The sequence below is a fragment of the Rhincodon typus genome, chromosome 18 (assembly GCF_021869965.1).
Source record: "Rhincodon typus isolate 14 chromosome 18, sRhiTyp1.1, whole genome shotgun sequence".
NCBI lineage: Eukaryota > Metazoa > Chordata > Chondrichthyes > Orectolobiformes > Rhincodontidae > Rhincodon > Rhincodon typus.
The window spans coordinates 16,361,556-16,389,388 of record NC_063349.1 but is presented as its reverse complement, the minus strand read 5'-3'; the positions used below and the strand labels follow the sequence as shown (position 1 = coordinate 16,389,388).

Genomic DNA, 27,833 nt, shown 5'->3' with positions numbered 1-27,833 from the left:
TAGAACATTTGATGAAAATAAATGTCAAAGGGCATTGATGCAAATTACAATTTTACACTGGAATTCTATCTTGTCCATCTCTAATCAAACTTTACTGATGTAATTATCAATCAAACCGCATACACTTTTATGGGTGCGGTTATCACTGGCAAGACCATCTCCAACTGCCCTAAGGCTATAATGAATGGAACAGATCTTAATTTTCATTGTTAGAATGTAAAGTCAGGGTTGCAGATCAGGCAGGAGGTGCTGGTGAGGCTCTGGTAAGTTTTGTGCCACTGGTGCACCCACAGTGTGGGGTGGGTGGGGATGGTGGTGGTGGTGGTGGTTCCAGGATATTGATCCAGTAAAACAAGGAATGGCAAGCTATTCAAAGGTCAGGCTGGTGTGGGACTTGCAAGATGCAGTGTTCCTGGAGTCCTTGTCTTTCTAGTCAGTAAACTGTCAGTTTTCAAGGTGCTGTTGAAGAAGCCTTGGTGAATTATTGCAATGCATCTTGCAAATGGTACACACTGTTGCTATTGTGATGGTGCAGAGAATCAATGTGTCTGATTGTACAGAACCTATCAAACAGGTGGCTTCGCCCTGGATTGTGTAGAGCTTCTTAAGTGCTGTCCATACAAATGGGAGTATTTGATCACACTCTTGATTTGTGCATTGTAGATGGTAGGCAGGCTTTGAGGAGTTAAGCAGTAAATTACTTAATACAGAATTCTGAGCTTCTAACTCTTGTATTTAGTTTTTATACGGCTGGTCTAGTTCAGTTTCTGGTCAATAGTAACCCCAGGATGCTGACAGGAGGACATTCACCGATGGTAATGCCAATGAATGCCAAATGGAGATGGTGCGCTTCTCTCTTGGAGGTGGCCATTGCCTGGCACTTGTTTAGCAAAAACGTTACTTGCCAGTTATCAGTCCAAGCCCAAATATGCTCAGCTCTTGCTGCACACTTCGGTATCCAAGTTGTGAAGAACACAGTGCAGTCTTTGGAAAATATCCTCACTTATGACCTTACAATGCAGGGAAACTCAGTGATGGGACAGCTGAAGATAGTTTTACCTAGAACACTGCACTGAGGTAGCCCTGTAGAAATGATCTGGGGCTAAAATGATTGACCTCCAACAATCACAACCAGCTTCCTTTGTACTAAGTACAACTCTGAACAGTTTTTCTTAAACAGAAAAAGTGTTCCTCTCAATTCCTAATAACTGCAGTTTTACTAAGGTATCTTGATCCTACACTCAGTAAAATGCTGCTTGCACATGAAGGACAAACACTCACAAATTCTGCTCTTGGACCAAGACTGTAATGAGATATGGAGTAGAATGCTCTTTTTTTAAAATCGACTTCAGAAATACATTTTAGTCTGCAGGTTTAAACTTGAACTCATCTTTTATGAACAAGAAAAAAGCAACACAGTGAATATAATTAATGTTCATTCTTGGGATGTGGGTATTACTGACAAAGCCAGCAATTATTGTTCATCCCTAGTAACCCTGAGAAGGTGGTAAGGAGTTTTCTTCTTGCATCAGTTTGATACAACTACATTCGTTGTTAAGCCACTTCAGAGGAGGAGTTAAAAGTTAAGTACGCTTGTGCATGGTTAAAAGTACATATAATCCAGACCAGCTTGCTTCTTGTCATGTAGGGCATTAGACAACAGATCTACGCCTTCATGACGACTGTTATTGAAGCCATCTTTTATTTGAAAATTTTTATTGAAGCTGAACTTAATCCAGAGAATAGACGTTCAAATCACACTAACTGCAATTCAGGATTAGTCAAAGCCTCTAGATTGCTATCCCTGTAACATAATTCCATGACCAAGGTATCCCCAACATCTCCCTAGATTGCAGCTGTAAAAACAGGACTTTAAACTTTGCTAAGCATTGCTTATTTCAGACTTGAGGTACAATAATCTCTGAATTAGACTCAATGTTTGAGGAGACACAGAAGGCTGAGAGAGTTTTTTTGGATTGAACAGATAGAAATATAGGAGAACAATAATAGGCTGGTGAGCCTGCATGTTTTTTTTCAATGAAGCTTACATTAGTCAACAGATACAGTCCATTGAGTGACAGAGCTGCACCTCATCATTTCCTGCTTATTAAATATTTACCCCCAATTTAATGGTAGTTCACCCTCTGCAGCTGTGGTACTACCATTTGAAAAAAATTCAAATCTTCCAGACCAAGTACATGCCCATGGTCAAGAAACCGACTGGATCCGTAAACAAATTTGTTATGTGTTGCCTAGTGTCTACTGTTGATGCTGATACCTACATTTATAACTTGATTCGTTCAAAGATACCTTGATAGCATGTGCAATTCTGTTTGAAGTTTTAATTAATTTCAGCATACTGACAGTGGAAATGGATGAATTTATATTCCCTAATGGCTACCCCGTCAAGTTGATGATCAAGAGGAAGACTGTGTCAACATGAACGCTTGTGATCTAAGACAATTTGATGGAATTGCCTCGTGGAGCTGCTCAACTTCAATTTTGTTCGGAATTGATCGACTGAAAGCCAAACGTTCCCAAAAGTGAACTGTGAATTATTTGACATTTTACTAGGAACTACAAAAATGTTTCATTTGAGAAGCCCTACAGATTGTAGAATGTTAGACAAAACATATTTTACAAAAGGTGCTCTAATTATTTGTAGACTGGTCTTTATTAATTGCTTTAGGCATTATATGTTTGAGTCGTTGCTATAAACTAAACGGTTTCTGTGTAATACCTCATAAATCTGCTCATTTTAATCCATGTGCACTGGCCTGAACGTTGTGTTGACTTTCTTATAGTGAAGACAGGAGAATATGCTGGTCAGGGCACACCATGATAGCACACTTTCCCGCTTACGACATGTAGCAAGGCGCAAGCTGGGGTTCATTAGTCTGATCAGTAACTGAAAACTCACGGAAAGAAAATCAAGTGAAGTCTGTAAAAATATCGACAAACCCCTCCAAATGTTTGCTGGCCTGTGAGCAGATCTAACCAATAATTTCAATATGGAGACAGCCTTTAGGAAAGAAATGTTAACAATGCTTTCCCGATCTCTTCCTGAGTTGAAGTATCTCAAACAACAAAGACAACAGTCCTTCACCTCCAACTCTCAGGTTAGGTTTTGCTTTGTTTTCCCACATTTGAAAAAAAACCTATATTGCAAATCTTATTTTGTCATTCAGTCCCATGGTGCTAGGAGCCAAAAGGCACTGTAAAGCTACTTCACCCTCAGTGGGACAAACTGGCTTGATTGTACAAAGAAACGGCACATATTTACAATGCTCCAATCAAACTCTAAAGGGTTCATATCTCCTTGCTCCTGGAATGGCATGCATTCCCAATGAATAAAGATGACCAGAACTGAGCATGATGCACATTAATCATCTAGTCTCAAAAGGAAAACAAGTACCTTTCTTCTTCATCCATAGCGTACACATGTAACCCAATTAACTGACCGAAAACAAGTTCACAACACACTGCATGAGCCTGAATCTATTTTCCTCCCATTCCTCCATGAACAATGATATAATGAAGGGAAACTTCAGGTCTATCTCACATTTTCACACAGATAGAACTTATATAACTGTAGTATGCCCCTGTGGGACCACAAAACAGAAGGACACAGATGATGATACCACCTAAATTGCTAATGAAAGAAATAGAGTCCAGCAGACTTCCAGCCCCACAAATTCTGCTCCAAGTTCAGTTCTCCTCACAATCATATAGGGAGGGCTTACAACACAGGCTCCTGACTCACCACATTCCAATATTCAGAACTGTTTTGAGTGCAAGATTAAAATAGCAGCCTCTCTCCTTTGGGATCCTGATTTCCTTTACCTACACAATAAACAAAGTTGACTTCAGAATAACAACGTTCCCGGAGACTAGCTCTTTGCCTTGCCTGGGAAAGCAGAAGGGCTCACGGAAATGCGAAGCAAACAGTCCGTTTGGGCAATTCACTCCTGGCTGGGAGATTTGGCATTAATCCACCAGAGACACTTCGAATAGGACATCAAGACATGCATAAATACAATCAACAACTGACTATGCCAACTTGGCTCCATTAGTAGCATTTGCATCTTTAAGAAATACTGGAGCTTAAGCTTTACAACACATGCAGAGAACAAATCCTAGGCTGAGACACCAGTGTGATACTAAATGAGTGTTTCATTGTCAGAAGAGAAATCCCTAGGGACAGACAATCAACAAATGCACATCTAGATGAACCGTGAAGAATTCCAGGGCTTTTTGAGGGGAATCTCTGCTTGCCAACACTGCTTCATTATCTTGTGCTATCAACTTGTCAACAGACAAATAGTCCAAAAATCTAGTCTAATGCTCAGGAGACATATTTAAATACAACCATCACATTGAAACAAAATTAAATTTGTTGAATAAATGAATAAATTTGGAATTCAAAATTTGTCTCGCTGATAGTTTCACAGAACCATCATCAATTGTTATAAAAGGCCATTTGTTCCACTAATGTTACTTAGGACAAGAAGTCTGTGTAACCTAGTCTTGCCCAAATGTGACTCTACCCCACTGTAAGGTAGTTGGATGTTTACTGCACTTCTTGTCTAGCAAATTACTCAAGCTCTACAGGAAAAAGTCATAAGAACTGCAGTAGTTCAAGGTGGTAGCTGGGGATTAGGGAGAGTAAATTAATGTTAGCCAACCTATTGACAACCACATCCCCTGAATGATGTGTTTTTAAGAAAGAATGCAAGATTTCCTTTCTCTTGGATTTGTTTTACCCTACTGCCTCATTCCAGACACAAACACAAGCAGCTCAAACTTATTGAGATGTATCTTAAAAGCAAACGTTACTTTTCATGGCAAATATTGTTTCAAAACTGCTATCCTATTTCAACGCTTCAGCATTGTCAGAGTGTGGGAAACCGAAACAGTTGTGGGATGGTACTGCAAAGAGGGATGTTAATCAGCCCATAGAGGTGTTGACTCTTTTGAAGAATGGTCCAGCCACTGCTGAAAGAAAGCCATTTTGTCAACGCTTTTTCTCTTGCACTCATCAGGACAATTCACAAGAAATATCAAAGCAAAGAGAAAACAACATTTACAATGTATCAGAGGGACAGTCCTTATTGGTTGGCCAATGGACTCCGATTGGGAGAAGAGATGGCTGTAGAATGTACCAGATAATGATAATGCCTGAACATTAACTGCCAAGCTTTATTTAAATTTCAAATAAGGCACGCAGACTTTGATTGGTTCATTTCTAAAGGCAATGCCTTGACCAGAAAATGGCTGACATCATTTTGTGGCATTGAAACAGGTGCAGCACTGCATAGCACACTGTCCTAAAAAAAAAAGGGACCTGTATTTTATTATATGTAGCTTCCATGTGCCATTCTGTAACCCCATTATAAATTGTCTGCCATAATAATTACTTGCACACTCAGGATTAAGTAGCAAATGCTGTCCAATTGCAAAAAGCACTGACAATGTTATATAGTATGTTGTGAGCACTACATGCATGGGTTAGCTGGGTATGGTCAGTACCTTGCTTGTTATGAATAGATGAGGGGCTAAGCTGTTTGATATGACCAGCCAATCTTTGTGACGTACATCCTGCATACCTACCTGAATTTCACACACCACATTGTTCACGTATGGACGCAGGACTCATTTCTGGCTCCACGGCAGCATCCTGTTATCATGAACTCCATTTGTGTTGCTGCTGAACAACAGCAGTGTAAAACAGCATGAACCTGTTGTTCAAACCTTCGACATGGTGTAATAGGAGGTAGATCGGTCACATTTCAGGACCAAATGTAATGACTGTAGGCCCATTCATGATTTTACTTGATACACAACATCAAATGCTGTTGAGTACAGTGCACCAAAGGCAGTTTATGAATAATGGCTACCTTGATCAGGTTGGCAGATTGTATCAAACAGCGTATCCTTTCATTCACAGCAAGCAAGGTACCATCCAGATTGCACTTGTAAAACTCACAACAGTGCTCAGCATTAAATATGACACTGCAATTGGACAATGTTTTCTATATAATACCAATTGTGCAAAGAATTACTCACTGATAACCAATTTTGGTGTAGTTGCAGTGTGGTGCAGTGTAGTTGCAGTGAAGCTACTTATTAATACATATGGCCCTGTTCTTTGCAGACAGAGATCACGCATACACACACTGCCTGTTTCAACACAAAATAGATAAATTCTCTGACAACAAGGTGCAGGGCTGGATGAACACAGCAGGCCAAGCAGCATCATAGGAGCAGAGAGGCTGACGTTTCGGGCCTAGACCCTTCATCAGAAAAGGGAAAGGGGAAGGGGGTTCTGAAATAAATAGGGAGAGAGTGGGAGGTGGATAGAAGATGGATAGAGGAGAGGAAACAAACAGGTCGAAGAGGCGGGGATGGAGCCAGTAAAGGTGAGTGTAGGTAGGGAGTTAGGAAGGGGATAGGTCAGTCCAGGGAGGACAGACAGGTCAAGGGGGCGGGATGAGGTTGGTCGGTAGGAGATGGAGGTGCGGCTTGAGGTGGGAGGAGGGGATAGGTGAGAGGAAGAACAGGTTAGGGAGGCAGGGACGAGCTGGACTGGTTTTGGGATGCTGTAGGGGGAGGGGAGATTTTGAAACTTGTGAAATCCACATTGATACCATTGGGCTGCAGGGTTCCCAAGTGGAATATGAGTTGCTGTTCCTGCAACCTTCGGGTGGCATCGTTGTGGCACTGCAGGAGGCCCAGGATGGACATGTCGTCTGAGGAATGGGAGGTGCAGTTTTTATTGCGAACCGAGTGTAGGTGTTCTGCAAAGCGGTCCCCGAGCCTCCGCTTGGTTTCCCCGATGTAGAGGAAGCCACACCGGGTACAGCGGATGCAGTATACCACATTGGCAGATGTGCAGGTGAACATCTGCTTGATGTGGAAAGTCTTCTTGGGGCCTGGGATGGGGGTGAGGGAGGAGGTATGGGGGCAGGTGTAGCACTTCCTGCGGTTGCAGGGAAAAGTGCCGGGTGTGGTGGAGCTGGAGGGGAGTGTGGAGCGGACAAGGGAGTCACGGAGAGAGCCTCTCTGCTCCTATGATGCTGCTTGGCCTGCTGTGTTCATCCAGCCCTGCACCTTGTTATCATAAAAACCCATTGGGCTCAGTAATGCCCTTTGGGGGTGGAAGTCTGCCATCGTTTTCTGGCCTGGCCTAAATGTGACTCCAGACCCACCGCAATGTCGTAGACTCAACTGCACTCTGAAATAGCTGAGTAAGCACCTCAGTTCAATTGGGACATGCAACAAATGCTCATCTCCTCAACAAGGCCACATCCCATGAAAGTATAATGGGAATAAAAAACAAAAGTTACAACGTCCCTACATAAAATAAACATTTCAGCCTCGGCTGGGTATTGTGTCGTGTCCAGTTCTGGACAACATGCCTCGGAGGAATTGGATAGAGATAGACAAGATTTGGGAGAACTGCTCCAGGGAAAGAACTTCAGTGACATGGACAGACTGGGGACGATTCTCAGAGAAGCAGAGAAGACATTGAGGTATCAAGAGGTAAAACCTTTTGATGTAATGAGTGGTTAGGATCTGGAGTGCATTGCCAGACTATGTGATAAGGGCAGATTGAATTATGCCTTTTAAAAGAGTAGAAAACAAAGGAGTGGGACTGGAGGAGTTGCTTTTGCAGAGGAAGCACACATTCAAAGGGCCAAATGGCTGCTTTCATTGCCGTAACCATTCTAGGATTCTTGGACGCGAAACAATTAAATAATAATCAGGTACCGTGTGCTCCATTGAGAAGCAAGCATTAGGCTTGAAAGGTTGAACTAATTGAGTTCTACTGGATCAATTAACATAGGTAATCAATTAACATAGGCGAGAAAGGAGAACTGTCACCCACCTGAAGCATCTTTTATGTTTGGCAAAAGTGTGTATGGGCTGTGTTTTTTTTGTACAAGTATTGAGACAATGCAGCACAAAATAGGAGAAAAACATCTGCGATGCCATTGCTTGACTTAACTCCCCTCCATCAGTAACCATGGTTACATTATACAGACTGTGCCAATTACTTAACTGCTACAGAAACTAAGACTGTCTGTAAAACTGTTTACAAAGACACCAGTCCTCAATTCAAAAAAAATATACAGGTTTAGAAATAAGGGGCATTTTTTTGTGACCGAGTTGAGATGTGGGTATAAAAACAAGTCGCACTTTTTTCTGAGGAGTGGGCCACATCTTCCAGCCTAACTACATTCCTCTCTGTTCACTACATGTTCACGCACAGGTAAAGTGCCAAATTTTATGGAAGTTCTACCCTCCCCCATCAAGACCTTCCAGGCTGCAACATCTAGAAACACAATGAAAGGATAGCCAGACAATACGTCACTCTTTACAACCCAGGAACATCAATCAACCACTCCTCCTCACATCAAAGGCCAGTCAGAAAGCAGTGCCATCTCCTTAGAGATTCTCCTGAAGAGTGCGCAGGAGGGAAAGGAAGTTCTTCTCCCTCAACAACAGTAATACAAGGCCACGCTGACTGATGAAAGCAACCTCAACACAGGTGGCTACAGAGGTTAGTACCTGCACGTGGCTCAAGAGAACCTGCCTTCAATGCCACAAGGTAAATAACCTTTTGTGGTCCGAAGGGTATTCACCATTGTTTACTCAATGCTTCAAGATTCACACAGGAGGTTGAGTGCCAGATATCTCCATCAAATGTCTCAAGTGTTACCTTCATTGCAGCTCCCAATGTAGACTACTGGCACCACAATGGTACTGCTCCTCACGTCTGAGGAAGTTTACACTAAAACCATAAACAGCTACAGCACTCAGCAGCTCAGGTACCATTGAGTCACTGATCTGTCTTTACAACCTGAAATTACACATCAAACAGCTCTTCAAAGACTTGCACAAGTCAAGGACATAACCACAAAAGCTGGGCATTTGGGTTCGAGTCCCACCGGCCTGCCCCGTTCAGGTTTGTGGGCATCATCCAGTGTAGCTGCTTCATTTGGGTAGACCACAAACACCAGATCATTTAACACCAGAGTGCTTGCTGATCGTCAGGTGATCAATATGGAGAGGCTTCACTGCTGACACGGTTTTGCAAATTAATACCTTAGTTATGAAGGAGCCATTATTAAATGAAGATGTTTGTACTCACTAGAACTTGGGGGAACAAGTTGACCCCACCAGGTACAAGTGTCATGTATAGTTGAGTTTGTGAATATAAGCATTTCCTGTTTTTAGCTAAAAAATTGCACTCGTGAACACAATTCCAGAGGACTGATGTGTTAATGAATATACATGGCACATTATTAAATGGGAAACAGGTTCCAAATCATGAAGGACCCTCTTGAAAAGCTCAGCAAACTTAACAGCAAAACTAACTCACCATTGTGAAACCAAATTTTTGCCTCTTGCCCAATTAAGTTTCTTACCCACCCTTCTAAAAGAAACTGGAAAATTCCACCCAAGATTGTTCATCTGAGGATTGAGAGAGCAGGGACATTTTTGCAATGGAATAAAGACCAGGTTCACTTTGACACAACCTATTTCTTGGTGAAAATTGCTAACTGCTTGTGTTGAACTGAAGAAATCCAACAACTCAGTAAGAATTCTTTTTGCGGTTTTCCATTCATGGGATTAACAGATATTTTCATCATCATATCCTACTCACTACTCGTAGCCAGCGTTATCTAGCAACTGAAACACATGGAAATGTATTGGGTTCAGTGCCATCAGGAACAGTACTATGGGTTAGTAGTATCAATTCCCTTTTCAACATTATTTCACACAAAGGAAATCAACAACTTCTGCAAATAGGATAAATAACATCAAATGACTTAAAGCAACAAAAATAAAAATGAGGAACACAGTTATAATATCCACTGGGTTGAATGTGCTGTGTAATGTGAGCATTTTAATGTTTGTTACATTTCAGTACTACTTTCACAAAACGTACAGCTTTACAAAGATCCATCTGGGATGTCCTTAGGACATATATATGTATGTATGTTAGTTTTTCAATTGAAAAATTTTAATAAAAACATTCTTAGTTAAAATTTAGAACAGTGTTGGCCTCCTTAATTCAATCACTGTATCTAAGAGATTATAAACCAGCTTTATACTTGGGTATCATGTGCCAGCTTAGCTCAACATATCTTAATTTGTAGGATGTTTATATCCGAGACAGGATGGGAAACAAACCACTTAACTGAAATACAAACTGCTTTTTTGGGCTAGTCAAACGTTGTATTATAAACACTCCTCTGAAGTGCCTCATGAGGTTTTCCTTCATTGAAGATGCTGTACGAGTATAAATCATTGCTGTTTAGTATAATAAGCTTTTCATTAGCAGCTTTTGTTCAACTAAGTTATACTCAATACACATCAATCTCTCTTGTTCAAAAGAATGGGTTCGTCAAAAGCTTCCAGAGGAAGTCTAGCCAGGTGATGTCCATACACTGTAGAAAAACAAGGAAACCACTGCACAAGAATGTAAATTGCATCATATTTGGACAGGAGTCACAAACCATGAGGAACTAGACAAGTTTTTCAATGACTGAGTGATTGCTGCCATTCACTTGTTCTTTGACAACTTAAATTTGTTTGGCTGTTAAAGTCAAGTTTTCTAACAATCTTTTGTTAACAAGGATGATCATGTGAAAACATGGAATCAAAACTGTGGCTGAAACAAAGACAGCAAGGCTCTCTGTTCCCTTGGCATTTACCATGTTATCTGGGTAAGAAAGTAAAGTCTCTCTGGGACACAAAGCAGCATGGCATACAGAAGGCAAAAACCGTCAGAGTCCCAGAGAAAATAAAGATTAAAATCAAATGGTGTGAATTTAAAACAATAAAAGTTTTGGGCCATTTATGGTCTACTTTCATATTTGTGATTCTAGATTTGCTAAGCCCAAACCCAGTGGCTAGATGCTTTGAGATTCACATTGCTATTAACCAAAAAAAAAATCAAAGCCTTATTAACATCAAAAGTTACTGCCACCACACAATCAGGGTCTCCAGCATCTGCAGTTCCTACTATCTCTGAAACAATTTTAACCCCACTGCGAAGCCTCTTCTAAGGATGCCTACCCTGAATAAGTTACCCTCCTCCCTCCGGACAAACCTCAGGGGATCTCTCCGTATTTATTTCAGAACCCCCTTCCCCTCCCCCATTTCTGAAGAAGGGTCTAGGCCCGAAACGTCAGCCTTTCTGCTCCTCTGATGCTGCTTGGCCTGCTGCGTTCATCCAGCTCTACACCTTGTTGCCTAAAATATTTTTTTTTCAATGTTTAAGAAGTAAATATTTCTACGCAACACATTCAAAAATACTGAATGCCACAGGGCCGTGAGTGATCGACATTTCCACTGGACAGTAGTCAGAGCTGAAATTCAAAATTGATTCCTTTGGTCATTTTAATGACCATTATATTGAGAACATCCTGTTAGAAAAGAGGCCTATGCAAACCTCCTAACAAGGTTTAAACAGCAGCAGCTGTGGAAATAACTGCAATGTGTAACCATTCATGCCATAAAACATCCCAAGGCACTTCGCAGTTGGGTGCAAGAAAAATAATGGACTAAAAAAAGAGGAATTAGGAGGATTGAGCGCTTGTTAAAGAAATGGGCTTTGAGGATCACTTTGAATTGCAGCAAGAGAAAGAGGCTGAGGTTCCGATGGGATTTTGAAACAGTAGGACAGAAATGGATAAATTCTGTCACTAAAGATGGGCGAAGAGGGGATGAATTTCACTGCTCTCTATCTTTCGCCTCCAGTGATCAGCAATGAATATGAGTCTGGAGAGTGTGTTCTGGAGATAGAGTGAGGCAAGATCACAGAGGGATTTATAAAAAGGACAAAGGATTTAAAATATGTGATACACTGGGGAATTGCAGACCAGTACAGGGCAGTAGAGAAGGATGAGCTGTAAGCAGGACAGCAGAAAGGATATAACAGCACCTTGACATGTTGGATTCTTTTGAAGGGTGGATGTTGGGAGAACAAAAAGCATGTTGTAATTCTTAGGATTGGGATATGAAAGAAATAGGAGGCAAATGGCCAGAAAGAGATAAGCTTACAAGTGCATGGGGAAGAGATAGACAAGAATCGCTAAGATATGGAGGTCCTGCAGTAGTGGGGTAGGAGAGTACAGAAGGCAACCATTATTCATATAGCCTATGCAATAGCCAGTTCATGAGCTCACTATGTAGTGAATTATCAACACCCACCATGTGGGGGAAAACTCCTGAAGGTGGCAGTCATGGAAAATAAACCAAGCTTATTGACAGCATGTTCTGTATTGTGGAAACTGTATCCTTTCCAGCTCATTCCTACTAGGCAGAAATGAACCAGGAAGAGCTGAAATAGGTCGCTACTCAACTGTGATGACTATGTTGTGTTACAGGGCTGGACTTCTTCAGAATGCAATGGTGCACTTGTCAAAGGAAGGTTATTTCAAATTTTGAAATAAAATCTCTGTAAAAACAATATAAATGGTCTTGTAGCTCTTCTCCCTCACAATACCATTAATTTGGGAAATTCACAGTTCCTGAAATAATTTTCACTAGTGTTTATAATGAGATCTGGAGTATAGCTATACTTCCTCATATCCCCAGTGTGTTTCAGTGAACTTTAAAATCTTTCTAAATACAAGTCATCCTTAATGTACAAAATATCACAACATGTACAGCATTAATCAACACAGATGCGCAAAGAACAAAGAATAATATAGCACAGGAACAGGCCCTTCGGCCCGCCAAGCCAATGCCAACAAACGACACTTTTCTAAACTAAAATCCTTTTGTCTCTACGCTGTCTGTATCCCTCTATTCCCTACCAATTCATCTGTCAGTCAAGATGCCTCTTAAAAGTTGCTATTATATCTGCTTTTACCACTTGCTATGGTAGTGTATTCCAGGCACTTACCACTCTCTGAAAAACAAAACCTGCCTTTCATATCTTCTTTCACCTACGTCTCCCAGTAATTGACATTTCTACCCTGGAAAAAGGACTCCAACTATCTATTCTATACAGTCTTCTCCCAATTTTGTACTGTTTTATGCATTAGCACTAAAACTTAAAAGATTCTCGAGGAATCCTGAGTTTTAGGAGAAAGTCCCATTTTCTCCTCAGTCCCAGCTGGGAGTCCATATACACTGTGCTGCTAGTTTTCAATGTGTAGTATTTGGTGCCAGAGAGACCATTTATATTGTTTTTAAAAATACACAAATCTGTCTCTAAATGAACAATTCAGACTGGAGACTAATGCAAAAATACATGCTACTAACCTGAAGATACTCAGTGAAAAATGATCCAAGTTCTGTTTTCAACAACTGTCTGCAGCAAGAGAAAAAAAAGTCAAGATTAGAATCAAGTTGGGCCAGTCTAAACTAGTTGTGCCTGGGCATGGATCCACAGCTCAAAACTGTCCTCAACTAGCAAGTGCACTCAAAGGTCATAAAGAAGGATGGTGTGAGGAACTTGGGAAAAAAAAATGTAATTGGCACATGAAGCTTTTCTGAAATTATGACTAAGGTATATTGTATGGACAAAGTCAGGTGATCTTTAGTTTGCTTCCAATGATGACACATCTGCCTTTAGGCATTGGCAGTGGTAATGCAGAAGATGTCAATTTAACCATACCTACCAGGAAATACTCAGGATTTCAACATAGAATAAAACTGTCGTCATTAAGAAAGAGCAGTGTTACATTCATTCCTGTCAGTTTCCTGATGGACAAGTTAGGTCAAAATTCTACCATCCTTCCACGCCCCCATCCTCAAGGAAATGAAGTGGATTTAGTTCCCAAATCACAGCGAGTGGAAAACGCAAGTTGCTGATTGCTCCCTCAGTTAAGTCACACATGGTTTAAAAACATAAATGAACTCAATAGAGGTGGGAGTACAGCAGTCCCTGACTTTAGTCGTCTTGTTTTAAGTCATTGTCTGATTGGGGTAAACTTGTACACTTAGAGCTGGAATTTCCATTTTAGCATTGTTTCGTGCTGAGGTTGACGTAGTATTATGTGCCCTGCCATTTTGGATTGGCTTCTCCAGCTCTCCCACTCACTAACAATCCTCCTCCCAGCTTCCGCCCCTGATCTTTACCCTCATGACTCCTTTCACTTTTTCTCTGCTTCCAGCAAAGTTTTAGGAGAGGGGAGCAGGAAACAACAGGGAGCAGAAGAAGGAAGTGATGGGGAGAAGCATTAGTGAGCAGAAGTATAAAGAGTTAGCATAATTAATATTTTAAAATGTGCTTTTAAATGTTATTTCACTTACGAATATAGGAAATTGGGAATATATAATGTTTTGATGTTTTTTTTTATTCTAACATAGAATGTCCTACAGAATGTTCAACTGCAGCCTTTACGCTGGTTGCCATGGGAACATCAGTTTGGCTTCACTCTTCAGGAACTCAACTGGAACATTAAGTGAACAATTTAGCCCCTTGAGCCTCCTCTGCCATTTAACAAAATGATGGAAGATCTAAATTTTAATACTGCTTTAAAAAAAAACAAAGATGAAAACAGTTGACTAATGCAGGACAAAAATCATTCAAAAGCAGCTACATACAAAAGTGTACACAAAGAGCTCAGTAAACACACTGGTCAAAAACAGTGGCTTCAGATTGCACTGTATAAATCTCCTAGAGTCACTGTTATGGTCTCTCACCATGTTAACTCTGACTTTCTACTATTGAAATACTCCACTCTGTATTATGGTTTGTATTTCCCATCAACAATCTTTTGTTATTACAGTCTGCTTTCTAAATATTTCAGCTCAAGTATCAACCACTGGGGAAAATTTCAAAAGGAGATCGGTATTGTAGGTATTAAAACAAAAATTTATTTCCAAATAATTATAGCTGTTAATGATCCAATCTGGAGTGCAGGCTTGACAAGGTTGTAGTGTTCAACAGAGTGCAACCTTATTGAACTGATTAGACAGGACTTAAATCATGTGACTTTAAACATGTCAAATCAGTTCACCAGTGTTGTCATCATCACCGATTAAGTTCAATACTCAAAAATACAGGTAGTAAAGCAAAATAATGTATTACTCACAGTTTCATAGAATCATAGAATCCCTACAAGTGTGGAAACAGGCCCGTCGGCCCAACAAGTCCACACCGAACCTCAGAGCATCCCACCCGGACCCATCCCCCTAATCGACACATCCCTGAACACTACGGGCAATTTAGCATGGCCAATCCACCTAATCTGCACATCTTTGGACTGTAGGAGGAAACCGGAGCACCCGGAGGAAACCCACGCATACACGGGGAGAACTGAAACAGCTTAACGTACTCGGGTGTCACAAAAGGAACCTCCCAGCCATGATTTCAAAGCAAAGTGGCAAACAGCATTGGTCCCATGAAACTGCTTGCTTCCTAATAAACAAGTGAATCAGGTACAAGGTACAGACAGTCATGAAAATAGTCGTCACTGGAAGGGGAAAGTCAATTAAAGCACTATTACTTTTTCCCAGGTAGACTTACCATCTTTTCACATGACATTGCTGCAGATCATATTAAATTACAAAAAGCATCATTTTTCGTCACCAAATTCTTAGCTTCTCTACCAAAATAGAATTTTCCAAACAACTGGCTTATCAGCAGATCAATTTATTTATAGGAAATGCTTATTTCAGTCTGCTTTCTTAAATCATGGAAACTCAAATTGGACAGACCAGCATTTCAGCAAAGAAAGAAAGGTTAATCTCAATTACAGAAATTCTTTGCTTACTTACCTGACTCCTTCGTTGAGACTATAGAGTTCATTATCGGGTAAACCCTTCCGCTGGAATACAGCGATTACAGCATTCTGTATGCTGCAAAACAAAAGACTCAACATTTGTCCAGACCAATTAAATAATACAGTCCAGCTCACACATACCAATTAACTAGACTAATTTAATATAATCATGCTTTTCACACCGGTACTACTTGTTGACACAATGCAGTGACTAGTGATCAGTCCAGTGCTTGTATTTCAAGTTAGTAACACATTTTCCTAAATATTAAATTTCAACCCAGGTACATCTTATAAATTATTTGTCCTCTTGGCTACAATTAAATTAAACTAACTTTGGAGTGGTGCTCAGATATGGGAAAGCAGCTGCCAGTTGTGGGTTAAAGTGCAGTTAATTCATTCCATTAATAAAATATCTGGTGGATTCCATTAAGTAATTTTAAAAGATCACATGATAACCGTAAACCAATCTGAATATGCAATGAAGGCAGACCTTTCACTTTGGAAGAAGCTTCTGAATATACTTCTAGAAAGATCTCATAGCAGTAAACAAGCTTAACATTAAATTATCTTCTCAACTGTGCAACTTCTCAACATCAGCAGTTATAAATGCTCACTTATTTAAAAAGATCTTACTACAAGAAGAATAAAAAATTTGCCTTCCATAAGCAGATGTCTCAGAGTGCTCATACCATTATTCTACCGAGAAATTAATTTCAAAGCTCCCAACTGAAGACACCTCAGTTGTTAGTCTATTAATCCCACATTTTAAAAAGGAGTCCTGTCTTTAATGTTACAGCTATAGATGATGCCAGAGCTGTACACTGTCCATAATCACTGCTTTATAGACTGCATGCACAAATTTTTTTTTTATATTTCCAAATTAGATACTATTTTTGTATGTAGATGCATACTCTTGGGTTATAACTTCATGTGTTATGATATGCATGTTATTGTAAATATTCAATTACTCTGTTACAGATGTTGTCCTGTACTTAAACAGTGTAGCTGACACCTCACCCCTTAAGGTTTCCTTGTTGTGGGTTGAGAATTGAGGTTCTCTCTTGGGGTGGGATGAGCTTTCCTTTCTGGAAACTCCAGATGACGGTCTCCCAGCAGGCCCAAGGCTCCGGTCCTGCTGTTGGAGGGGCTTCACCCTCCCATCACTGGGGCCTGCCCAAGCTAAGTAAAGTTTACCTGAACTTTTCAGAGTGCTCCAACACAGAGACACTCTCTCTTGTCTCCAGCTTCAACAGGAGGCCACTGATAGCAGTGGCACCATGCTGCCCACTAAATGGCAGAGTCCCATTGGCGAGGCAACCTGAAATTTGGAAACATTCAGCCCAATATTGACTTCAGTGGGTGTAGACAAGCAGTGTATTTAGATCCAGGCAATTTCCCGACAGGAGGGCCAACTCAAAACGGATGGATATTAGAAATCTAATGAAATAGAAACAGTAACACAGCTTCTGTGGAGAGAGAAGCATTTGATTTTTTGAACTGCCCATTCTTCAGGTGAAGAGTCAGAACGGATTCAGAACATTAACTGTTTCTCTCTCCAAAGTTACTGTAGCCTTGATATTTAATAATATTAAAAACAGGCACCTCTATTGCAGACTGCAAACTTATCTGAACGGAGAGTTTTGATCTATATAAACTAATATGCAATGCAGAGGTTAAGTTTTAAACGAGGAGCTAGCGAGCATCATCACAGGTCAGTAAGATGCACTTGTAAACAGTAACAGTGAGCCTGGGGCGGGGGGTGGTGAGGCTGCTTCCAGCCTTTACCTGTTCCAGGTGGCGTTGGAGCCGGCGCGTCGCTGCTGGGTCCCCCGCTCATCCAAGGTTGCCTGCTCGCTCTTTCCCAGGTCGCTGAGGCTGGGTGAACTCATGAACTTCGGTCTGCGGAAATTCCTCATGGTTAGTCCAAGAAAAAAACCTCACCCCAACAGCAAAATAAGAAAAGGGGGGGGGGGGGGGGGCGGGGGGCCAAGGAGAGAACGCTGCTTGGGCAAAAGCAGTTAGTGAATGGTGTCAGGAATCAACCGTACAGCAGGCGATAAAATAGAAAATGTTTAAAAAAAACACTCTCTGGAGGTAGCTTTAAAACAGAAACCGTTTCATAATTAACGGTGAATGTTTCAAAGAGTTAGTTTCCTTTTTTAAAAAAAAATGCAGATCAAAGTCAATGGTGACTACATTCCACACACTTTAAGCAGTAACCTGGGGCAAGTTCAAGGAAAACTACTCCTACACATTAATATTGCACATCTCTCCCTCACACACACAGAGACGAGACGCTAGCCAGCGGATCTGACGACGTGACTCCACCCTTACTGCTTTTTCCGAAGGGATTACTTGAAGGGGGGGGGGCGTGGGGGAAGAAGGTGGGAAGAGAGTTTGCAAGATATTGGCGACAAGTTTTTTTTAGAAAATAAACCCAAATCATTTACAACCAGAAGATATGAGAACAGTTGCGACAGTAGGAAAGTGTGAAATGCAACTGTGTGCGAATGTTCCTGTCGTACTTTCCATTGAAAAAGCTAAAAGAGATTTATTTTATGAGGACACTTTGCACCTTGTACAGAGCAGTTTGATCATTAGCTCACTTCCTGCTTTGGAACAGATTGATCACAGCGTTTGAACTATTTGCTACAAATGCAGTTTTTTTTTTAAAAAAAGAACAGTTTCCACTGAGCCGACACCGTTTAAGTATTAATTTTCAGTTAAAATGAAGAAGAAACGCACTTGGTGCATTTCAATCTCAGACAGTAAACGCTAGCAGTGGAAACTGATTCAGATTTAAGCACAGGATTCAAATTGAATTAAAGTCACTTCCCATAGAGGCTCGGTTCAGGGGTTAGCAATCTCAGTTCTGAAACAGGAGACTGCCGTTCCATTTCCTTACTCCGGAGACTCAAACACGTGAACTAGGTTGACATTTTCCGTGCAAGATTGACAAAATGCTGCTCTGTCACGGTTGGAGGGTGTAGTCTATAGCAAGCGGTAACCCAAAGCTGATGACAGCGCCTTATCAGCTGATGTTACATTTCCAATTGTTTCATTCTCTCTGCTCAGGTGAACGAGAAAGACCTCAGGTCACTAATCGAAAGTAGAGCAGGGGATTCCTCCAACGTCCCGCCGGAAATTTCTCTCTTAGCCAAAACCAGTAAAACAAAGCTGATCTATGTCAGTGCTGTTGTGGGATCTTTCTGTGCAATTCAACTGTCAAGAAAACCTACTGCTGATTATGTACCGTCCTCCCTTGGCTGATAAATCAGTACCCCTCGACGTTGAACATCATTTGGAGAAAGCACTGCGGGTGGCAAGGGTGCGAAATGTACTCTGGGTGGGGGATTTCAATGTCCACCACTTACAGTGTCTTGGTAGCAGTACTACTGATTGCGCTGGTAGGGCCCTAAAGGACATAGCTGCTAGACTGATTCTGTAACAGGTGCTGAGGGAACAAACAAGGAGCAAACATATGCTTGACCTCATCCTTACCAATCTGCCAGCCATAGATGCTTCTGTCCATGACTGTATCAGTAAGAGTGACCATCACACAGTCCTTGTGCAGGATCTAGCAGCACAAGACTGGGTATTCATGAGGCACTGTGGGCCGTCAACAGCAGCAGAAGTGTACTCCAGCGCGATCTGTAACCTCATGGCCCAGAATATCCCCCATGCAGCCATTCCAATCAAACCAGAGGATCAATACTGAAAACAAAAAATGCTGGAAATCACAGTGGGTCAACAGCATCCATGGAGAAAGAGCAAGCTAATGTCTTGAGTCGAGATAACTCTTCATCAGAGCTGAAGATCAACACTAGTTCAATGGAGAGTGCAGGAGGGCATGCCAGGAGCAGCACCAGGCATACCTAAAAGATGTGGTGTCAACCCTAGTGAAACTACCAGACAGGACGACTTGCACGCCAAACAGCAAAAGCAGCAAATGATAGGCAGAGCAAAGGGATCCCACAATCAACGGATTAGATCTAAGCTCTGCAGTCCTGCCACATCCAGTCGCGAATGGTGGTGGATAATTGAACAACTTACTGGAGGAGTAAGTCCTCCAGTGGTCCGCAGCATCACAGATACCAGTCTTCAGCCAATTCAATTCACTCCATGTGATATCAAGAAACAGTTGGAGGCACCGGAGACTGCAAAAGCTCTGGGCCCTACCAACATTCAGGAAATCGTACTGAAGACTTGTGATCCAGAACCTGCGGCTCCACTAGCCAAGCTCTTCCAGTACAGTTACAATACTGGCATCTACCTGACAATGTGGAACATTGCCCAGGTACATTCTGTACACAAAAGGCAGGATAAATCCAACCTGACCAATTATTGCACTATCAGTCTACTCTTGATCATCAGTAAAACGATGGAAAGTGTCATCAATAGTGCTGTCAAGCAGCACCTTCTCAGTGATGCCCAGTTTGCGTACTGCCAGGGCCAACTCAGCTCCTGACCACATTACAGCCTTGGTTTAAACATCGAAAAAAGAGCTGAATTCCAGAGGTGAGGTGAGATTGACAGTCCTTGACATTCAAGTCTGCATTTGACTGAATGTGGCATCAAGGAACTCTAGATGTGGAATCAATGGGTATTGGGGACAAACCTCCTGCTACCTGGAGTCATACCTGGCACATAGTTGTGGTTGTTGGAGGTCAATCATCTCAGCTCCAGGACATTTCTGCAGGAGTTGCTCAGGGTAGTGTCCAAGGCCCAACCATCTTCATCTGCCTCATCAATGACCTTCCCTCCATCATAAGGTCAGAAGTGGGGATGTTTGTCAGTGATTGCACAATGTTCAGCACCATTTGCGACTCCTCAGATACTGAAGCAAGTCCATGTTCAAAATAACAAGATGTAGGCTTGGGTTTACAAGTGACAAGTAACATCTGTGCCACAAATACCAGTCAATGACCATCTCCAATAAGAGACAATCCTAACCACTGCCCATTGACATTCATTGGTGTTACCATCACTGAATCCATCCTATCAGAATCCCTGAGGTTGCCATTGACCAAAAACTCAACTAAAATCGCCACATAAACACTGTGGTTACAAGAGCAGGTCAGAGGCTTAGAATACTGCGGCAAGGACCTCACCTCCTGACTCCCCAAAGCCTGTCCACCATTTACAAGGCACAAGTCAGGAGTGTGATAGAATGCTCCCCACTTTCCTGGATCGGTGCAACAACACTCAAGGAGCTTGACACTGTCCAGGACAAAGAAGCCTGCTTAATTGACACCACATCCACACCCTCCACCACCGATGCTCAGAAGCAGCAGTGTGTACTATCGAAAAGATGTAGAAATGCACCAAAGATCCTTAGACTGTACCTTCCAAACCCACGACCACTTTCATCTAGAAGGATAAGGGCAGCAGATACATGGAAACACTGCTACCATCAAGTTCCCCTCCAAGCCAGTCACCGTCCTGACTTGGAAATATATCATTATTTCTTCAATGTCGCTGGGTCAAAATCCTGGAATTCCCTCCCCTAAGGGCCAACCTGCAGCATTTGGATGGCAGTGATTCTCAGAAGGCAGCTTACCATCACCTTCTCAAGGGCAACTATGGACGGACCGTAAATGCTGATCAGGCAGTGACGCCTATGTTCTACGAGTGAATTTTAAAAAATCAACAAATTAAATACATCAGCTGAAAGTGAAATTAGGAGCAGGAGAAGACCATTCAGCCCTTCAAACCTGTTCCATCAGTCAGTATGATCATGGCTTATCCTCTATCTCAATGCCACATTCCTGCTTTCTCTCCATACCTCTTGATGTTTCTAAACATGTATCAATCTCTTTCTTGATTGTACCCAGTCACCCATCAGATGGCAAAAGGAGAAGCTGGGCAATTAGGACACTGTATCATGGGAGGTCATGTTGCCTGTCACACTGCTGGTCAGTGCCAGCTCAGGACTCCCATTTACTTCCACCATTAGCATCCAGAAGCACATGGGAATTTGCCACCCACTGAATCTGTGCCAGCTCTTTGTGAGGGCAAAATTAATATCACTGCCCAGTTCCCACCTAGTAAAGGAATGAGGAAGAAAAGTAGGCACTTGGCCCTTCAAGCCTGCTCACCATTAGATAAGATTGTGGCTCATCGGATTTTAACTTCAACTCTACAATCCTGCTTCTCCCAATAATCTTACATCCGCTTGGTAGTCAAGAATCTATTTACCCCGCCTTAAAGATATTTAAAGTTTCTGCATCCACTATCTTTTGAGGAAGGAAATTCCAAGAGCTCAAAACCCTCTGAGAAAAAATATCCCCTCATCTCTGTTTTGAAGGGCGACCCCTTATTTTTAAACTATGAGCCCTAGTTCTAGTATCTCTGTATCTTTTTCTGCTTTTAACATCTATACAAATTTCCTTGAAAATGAAGTGGTCTTTGCTTAAACCAATCTCTGTGGCAAGGAATCCTTTACACTTGCAACTCAGAAATTGCTCCTAACCTCTCCCCTCACTTCCACAGTGATAATATTATCTTGAAAAGCTCTCATCATTGACTCTTCAGCCAAAGGAAACAGTCTTTTCCATACACTCGATGAAAACTGTTCATAATTTTAATAAACTCAGAAGAATTAATCTCCTGTTCGCCTTCTTTGGTTTAACGAAAAAAAATCTGGTCTCTCATGAAGAGGAAAGCTTTAGTCTACAGGACGATGCAGGTGAGCTGGTCAGAAGGAGTTTAATCCCGAGAAGTGTGAAGTCATGCATTTTGAGCAGACTAACAAGGCAAGGGAGGACATGATGAATGGTAGGACCCTGGGAAGTTCAGATGATTAGCAGGACCCCTTGGTGAGCATGCATATAGATCTTTGAATGCAGCAGGACAGGTTGATAAGATAGTTAAGAAGGTATATTTACCATTATTAGTCAAGGCACAACATACAAGAGCAAGAAAGTTAGGATGGAGCTGTAATATAACATTAGTTAGGCCACAGCTGGAGTACTGCGAGCAGTTCTGGTTGCCACACCATAGGAAGGATGTGATTGCTTTGGAGAGGGTGCACAGGAGATTGACCAGGATGTTGTCCTGGCTGATGTGCTCCAGCTATGAAGAGAGACTACATTGACTAGGGCTGTTTTCCTTAGAGCAGAGAAGGCTGAGTGGGATCTGATTGAGATCAACAGAATTCTGAAGGACATAGATAGGATTGATAGGAATAAACATTTCCCCTTAGTAGAAGGGTCAACAGTCAGGGGCCATAGATTTAAGAATAGGGACAGAAGGTTTAGAAGGATTTTAAGGACAGATGTTTTCACTCAGTAGGTGGTATCTAGAACTCAGTGCCGAAAAGATTGGTAGAAGTGGGACCTATCACGACATTTAAGAAATATTTGAGTGAACACTTGAAACACTGTGGCCTACAAATCTATGCAGCAACTGCTGGATTAGAGTGGATCGGTGCTCGATGCCCAGTATAGACTTGATGGGCTGAAGGGCCTCTTTCCATGCTGTAATACTCTATGAATCTCTCTGAAGTCTCTCCCCAATATGAGTTTCTCCAGGCACATGCCAAAGGCCCTCTTTACCAAGGCTCACACACTTTTTAGGGACATTCAAAGTCCTGGACACTCAATCAAATCCTTTGAATCTTGTACTGAAACAATACTCTTACTGAGCTTAGCCATTTTAAACTATACTTGCCATCTGTGTGTGCATTTTCTAATTTAGCAGCACCTTTCTTTACAGTCCTCCTTACTGTCTGCCAAACCTCATGCCTCAGGGTCATTAGCAGATTTCAAGATTGAGTTCTCTGTACTGAGATGCAAACTGTCTTTGTGTCCGGAGTAAACACGAATCCAGCACCACATTACAGCACTCTCCAATCTAACTACCAACCTTTTACTCTAGCTCTTTGTTTTCTATTCATCAATCTACTTTAGATTCATGCTGCTTTATCCTCCTCATATTGGATGCCTGCATTTTTCTAACAAGCCTCTTGTGAGATGTTTTAATGAAAAGTTTCTCAAAATTCATATAGTTGTGGCTTTGAATTCAATAGGGGCTTTTCCAGACTATCTGTCATGACCCACAGGAAAACCTCTCTCTGAAGAGCACCATGTGATGTTCAAAGATATTCCCAGTGTTCAGGCCAATATTTATCACACAACCAACTTCATGAAGATAGATCATCTGCTCAGTATCTCAATGCAGACCATGAGAGTTCGCTACATACAAACTGGCTGCTGTGTCTCCTTCATTACAATAGTGAATACACATCATCAGTGCTGCACAGTTCTGTGGGGCATCCTATGGGGGGGGCGAGGTGATATGTAAGCAATATTACTTATTCTCGTAATGATTTAGTGGTATTTAAAGAGTTTTAGGTGCTATAGCCACTTGCAATGAAACCTCACCATCTTTTACTGAAAGGTTAGATGTTAGAACATGCAGCGATTATCAGATGATACCAATGGCCTTTGACACCTTGACCAGGAAGTTACCATTGTTCTGGAGCCTATTTACAGATGGAATGTTGTTTACGTCAGCTGCAGTGAGCAGAGGCTTACGTTTCTGTGCTAGTAATGCAGAAACTTGGGCTAATGATATGGAGACATGAGTTCAAATTCCACCACGGCAGCTTGGATTTTAAGTTTCAGCAAAAAATCTGATTTACTAATTTCCCTGAGGGCATTAAATTATCCATTATCCATGGTATTTAGGGATTCCATAAACAAACTGTTCAACACAAAGCCACACGAGGAAGTAAATTTGATGTCATTTATCTCAAATTATGTTAACCTAATCAAAATTCATTCAAACATGCCTTCCATTCAAAATGTACTGTGTGATTTGAATTTGCTCATTTAAAATATTAGTGAACTCTTACTTCCTTTCCATATGTTCTGACCAGTGAAATATGCTGCTTACTTAGAATTCAAGCTAACAGGACCCTTTATACATTGCAAATCTTTCAGTCTTAGCTGTTCTTTCAATTCAAGCGATATCGTTTTCAAAGTCGACATTGTTGTCAGAAATTTATGGCTTATATTCGGAAACACTTGGGGCTTTCCGAATTAGTTGGGATGTTGGAATTTTCCTGCTTGCTTTAGAAATTAATTCCAGGTGAAATTCAATAAAGGGCTTTTACTTGTTACAATTTCTGAAGTAAAGACTCTGTAAATACTTTAGTAAAGCTTTTGACAAGGTTCCGCATGGTAGACTAATTAGTAAAGTTAGATACCATGGGATTCAGGGTGAGCTTGCCAGTTGGATACAAAATTGGCTTCATGGCAAGAGACACACATGGCGAAGGGTTGTTTTTTGGACTGGAGGCCTATGACCAGTGGTGTTCCATTGGGATCAGTGCTGGGTCCACTTTTGTTTGCCATTTGTATAAATGATTTCGATGAGAATAAAGAAGGTATGGTTAGTACGTTTGCAGATGACAAAGATTGGTGGTACAGCGGACAGTGAAGAAGGTTATCTAAGATTACAAAGAGATCTTGATCAATTGGGTCAATGGGCTGAACAGTGGCAGATGGAATTTAATTTGGATAATTGGGATCTATTGCTTTCTTTCAAACAAAGGCAAAACTTATACAATTAAAAGTAGGGTCTTGGGTAGTGTTGTAGAACAGAGAGACCGAGGGGTTCAGGTATATAGTTCTTTGAAGTTTGCATCACATATAGATAGGGTGGTTAAGAAGGCATTAAGCATGCTTGCCTTCATCACTCAGACCTTTGGGTATAGGAGTTGGGATGTTATGTTGAGGTTGTACTGCAAGTTGGTGAGGCCTGAACTGGAGTACTGTGTCCTTTTCTGACCTGTGTGTTATAGGAAGGAAATTATTCAGCTGGAGTGGATTCAGAAGAGATTTACCAGGATGTTACTAGGAATGGAGGCTTTGAGTTATAAGGAGAGGCTGGATAGGCTGGGACTTTTTTCACTGAAGGGTAGGAGGTAGAGAGGTGATCTTAATAGAGGTTTATAAAATCATAAAGGATATAGATAAGGTGAATAGCAGGTGTCTTTTCCCTAGGGTGGAGAATTTCAAGACTAGGGGGCATATTTTTAAGATGAGAGGATAAAGATTTAAAAAAACATGAGAGACAATATTTTTACACAGAGAGTGGTTCGTGTGTAGAATGAATTTCCAGAGGAAGTGGTGGATGCAAGTACAGTTACAACATTTAAAAGACATTTAGATAAGTACATGAATAAGAAATATTTGGAGGGTTATGGGCCAAGCACAGACAGGTGGGACTAGTTTAGTTTGAGACTATGGTTGGCATGGACTGGTTGGACGGAAGGGTCTGTTTCCATGCTGTTTGACTCTCTGACTCTGATTTTCTGATGTGCACATTTATATATCTTCACAAATATCTTTGACAGAGACATCTCATAGCACTTTGTATTCAGTTAATTACAATGTATGTTATGTAGAAAAATACAACCATCAGTTTGTACGTAACAGGATCCAAAGTTGCAGACTTGCTCATCAAGCCAATGTGTTTGATTGCAGACGTTTTGTCACCCTGCTGGGTAACATCGCCACAACACACTGCAGCAACTGGAATTGCACAAAGCAGAACGGGAGCACTTATACAGAGTTTTTAAAAGGAATGGACACCCAAAAAGCACAATCCACCGTTACCTCCATGACAGACCACAACAAGAAGACACAACATGGTCAGGCACACTAGTCACCCTACCGTACATTAGGGACATATCAGAGATGACCACTAGACTACTCAGGCCCCCTAGGTATCAGGGTAGCTCACAAACCAACAACCACCCTGTGACAGCTACTGACGAATGGAAAGGATCCCATACTCACAACCAATAAAACTACCGCAATATACAAAATACCATGCGAGGACTGTGAGAAACTTTACATAGGCCAAACTGGAAGAAAACTGACAGTAAGGATACACGGACACCAACTACCCACCAAGAGACATGACCAATTCTCACTTGTCTCACTACACATGGACGAAGAAGGACATGAATTTGACTGGGACAACACATCCATAATAGTACAAGCCAAACAGAGACATCCCAGAGAATTCTTGGAGGCCTGGCATTCCACCTGGAACTCCGTCAACAAACACACTTAACTGGACCTGATATTAAAACCACTGAAGAACAAAACCGCAAGTAATACCGAGCACCCCAGCAAACCAAGGCATATAAATAACAAGCAGGACAGAACACCAACGCTTCACCAGAGGCACACTGACTAGGTTGACGAAACGTCTGCAATCAAACACACTGGCTCGGCAAGCAAGTCTGCAACCTCATCCACAACCTGAGCTACAAATCTTCTTGAAAACTTTAAACAGGATCCAAACAAACAGAAATTAGATGGATAATCAATTAATCTCCTTTTGATAATGGTTCTTGGAGGCATGTTCATCAAGATGCTACATTCTGTAGATACTGCCAGGAAAGTTTTAATTTCTGGAAAGGAAGACACACTTCTGGTTTACATCATTTCCAAACCTTTGGCAATGGAGCACCAGACATAAATAAAGAAACAATAATTGAGCTTTCATTACATCCTAAACTATCAATTTAAATACACAATATGGTATATTGTAGTCTGAGGTTAAGCAAGATGCCTTTATGACTGTAATTGCTTGCCTGAAATGTCATGATCCTCTCACATTGTAAGGAAAAATACAGATTTCATGAAATGTGATATTAAAGGTATAACCTATAATCTTAGTTTTTTGTAAAAATATATATCAAGAAGTTGGAACAGTTTACAACTTTCCATATCCCTTACAAAATAATCAGAGGCATTGGTTGCTAATTGTTCTAATAACATTGAGTTTGAACAAATATCCATGAATTGTGAGATTAAACTTGCTCCAATGGATTTTGAAATGTTTAACGTGTCATATACAACATGAAAACACCATCAGCATTGTGTGAGGTTGTGAGCTATCCTCCTGGTCTGTTTGACCAATGGAATGACCATTCTAACGGCAACAGAATGACCTAGCCCAATCAATAATGAGCATGTGTAAGCAACACCCAACCAGATTCTGGAAGAATTGTGAGGGGGCAGATCCTACGTGTGCCATCCTCTGCTATCATTCTGATGA

General features: G+C 41.3%; 1 protein-coding gene across 1 annotated transcript in view; it reads right to left on the bottom strand.

Annotated features, from left to right (window-relative positions):
* Positions 1 to 17,668, bottom strand: part of LOC109932999 (proline-rich protein 5) — a 57,648-nt gene extending 39,980 nt beyond the window's left edge. The window contains exons 1-4 of the mRNA XM_048607837.1: positions 17,538 to 17,668; positions 15,748 to 15,828; positions 13,285 to 13,333; positions 10,408 to 10,479 (exon numbers count right to left, since the gene is read on the bottom strand). Coding sequence (XP_048463794.1) covers positions 10,408 to 10,479; positions 13,285 to 13,333; positions 15,748 to 15,828; positions 17,538 to 17,668 — 333 coding nt within the window. The remainder of the gene's footprint in view (positions 1 to 10,407; positions 10,480 to 13,284; positions 13,334 to 15,747; positions 15,829 to 17,537) is intronic.
* Positions 17,669 to 27,833: the final 10,165 nt, after the last annotated feature.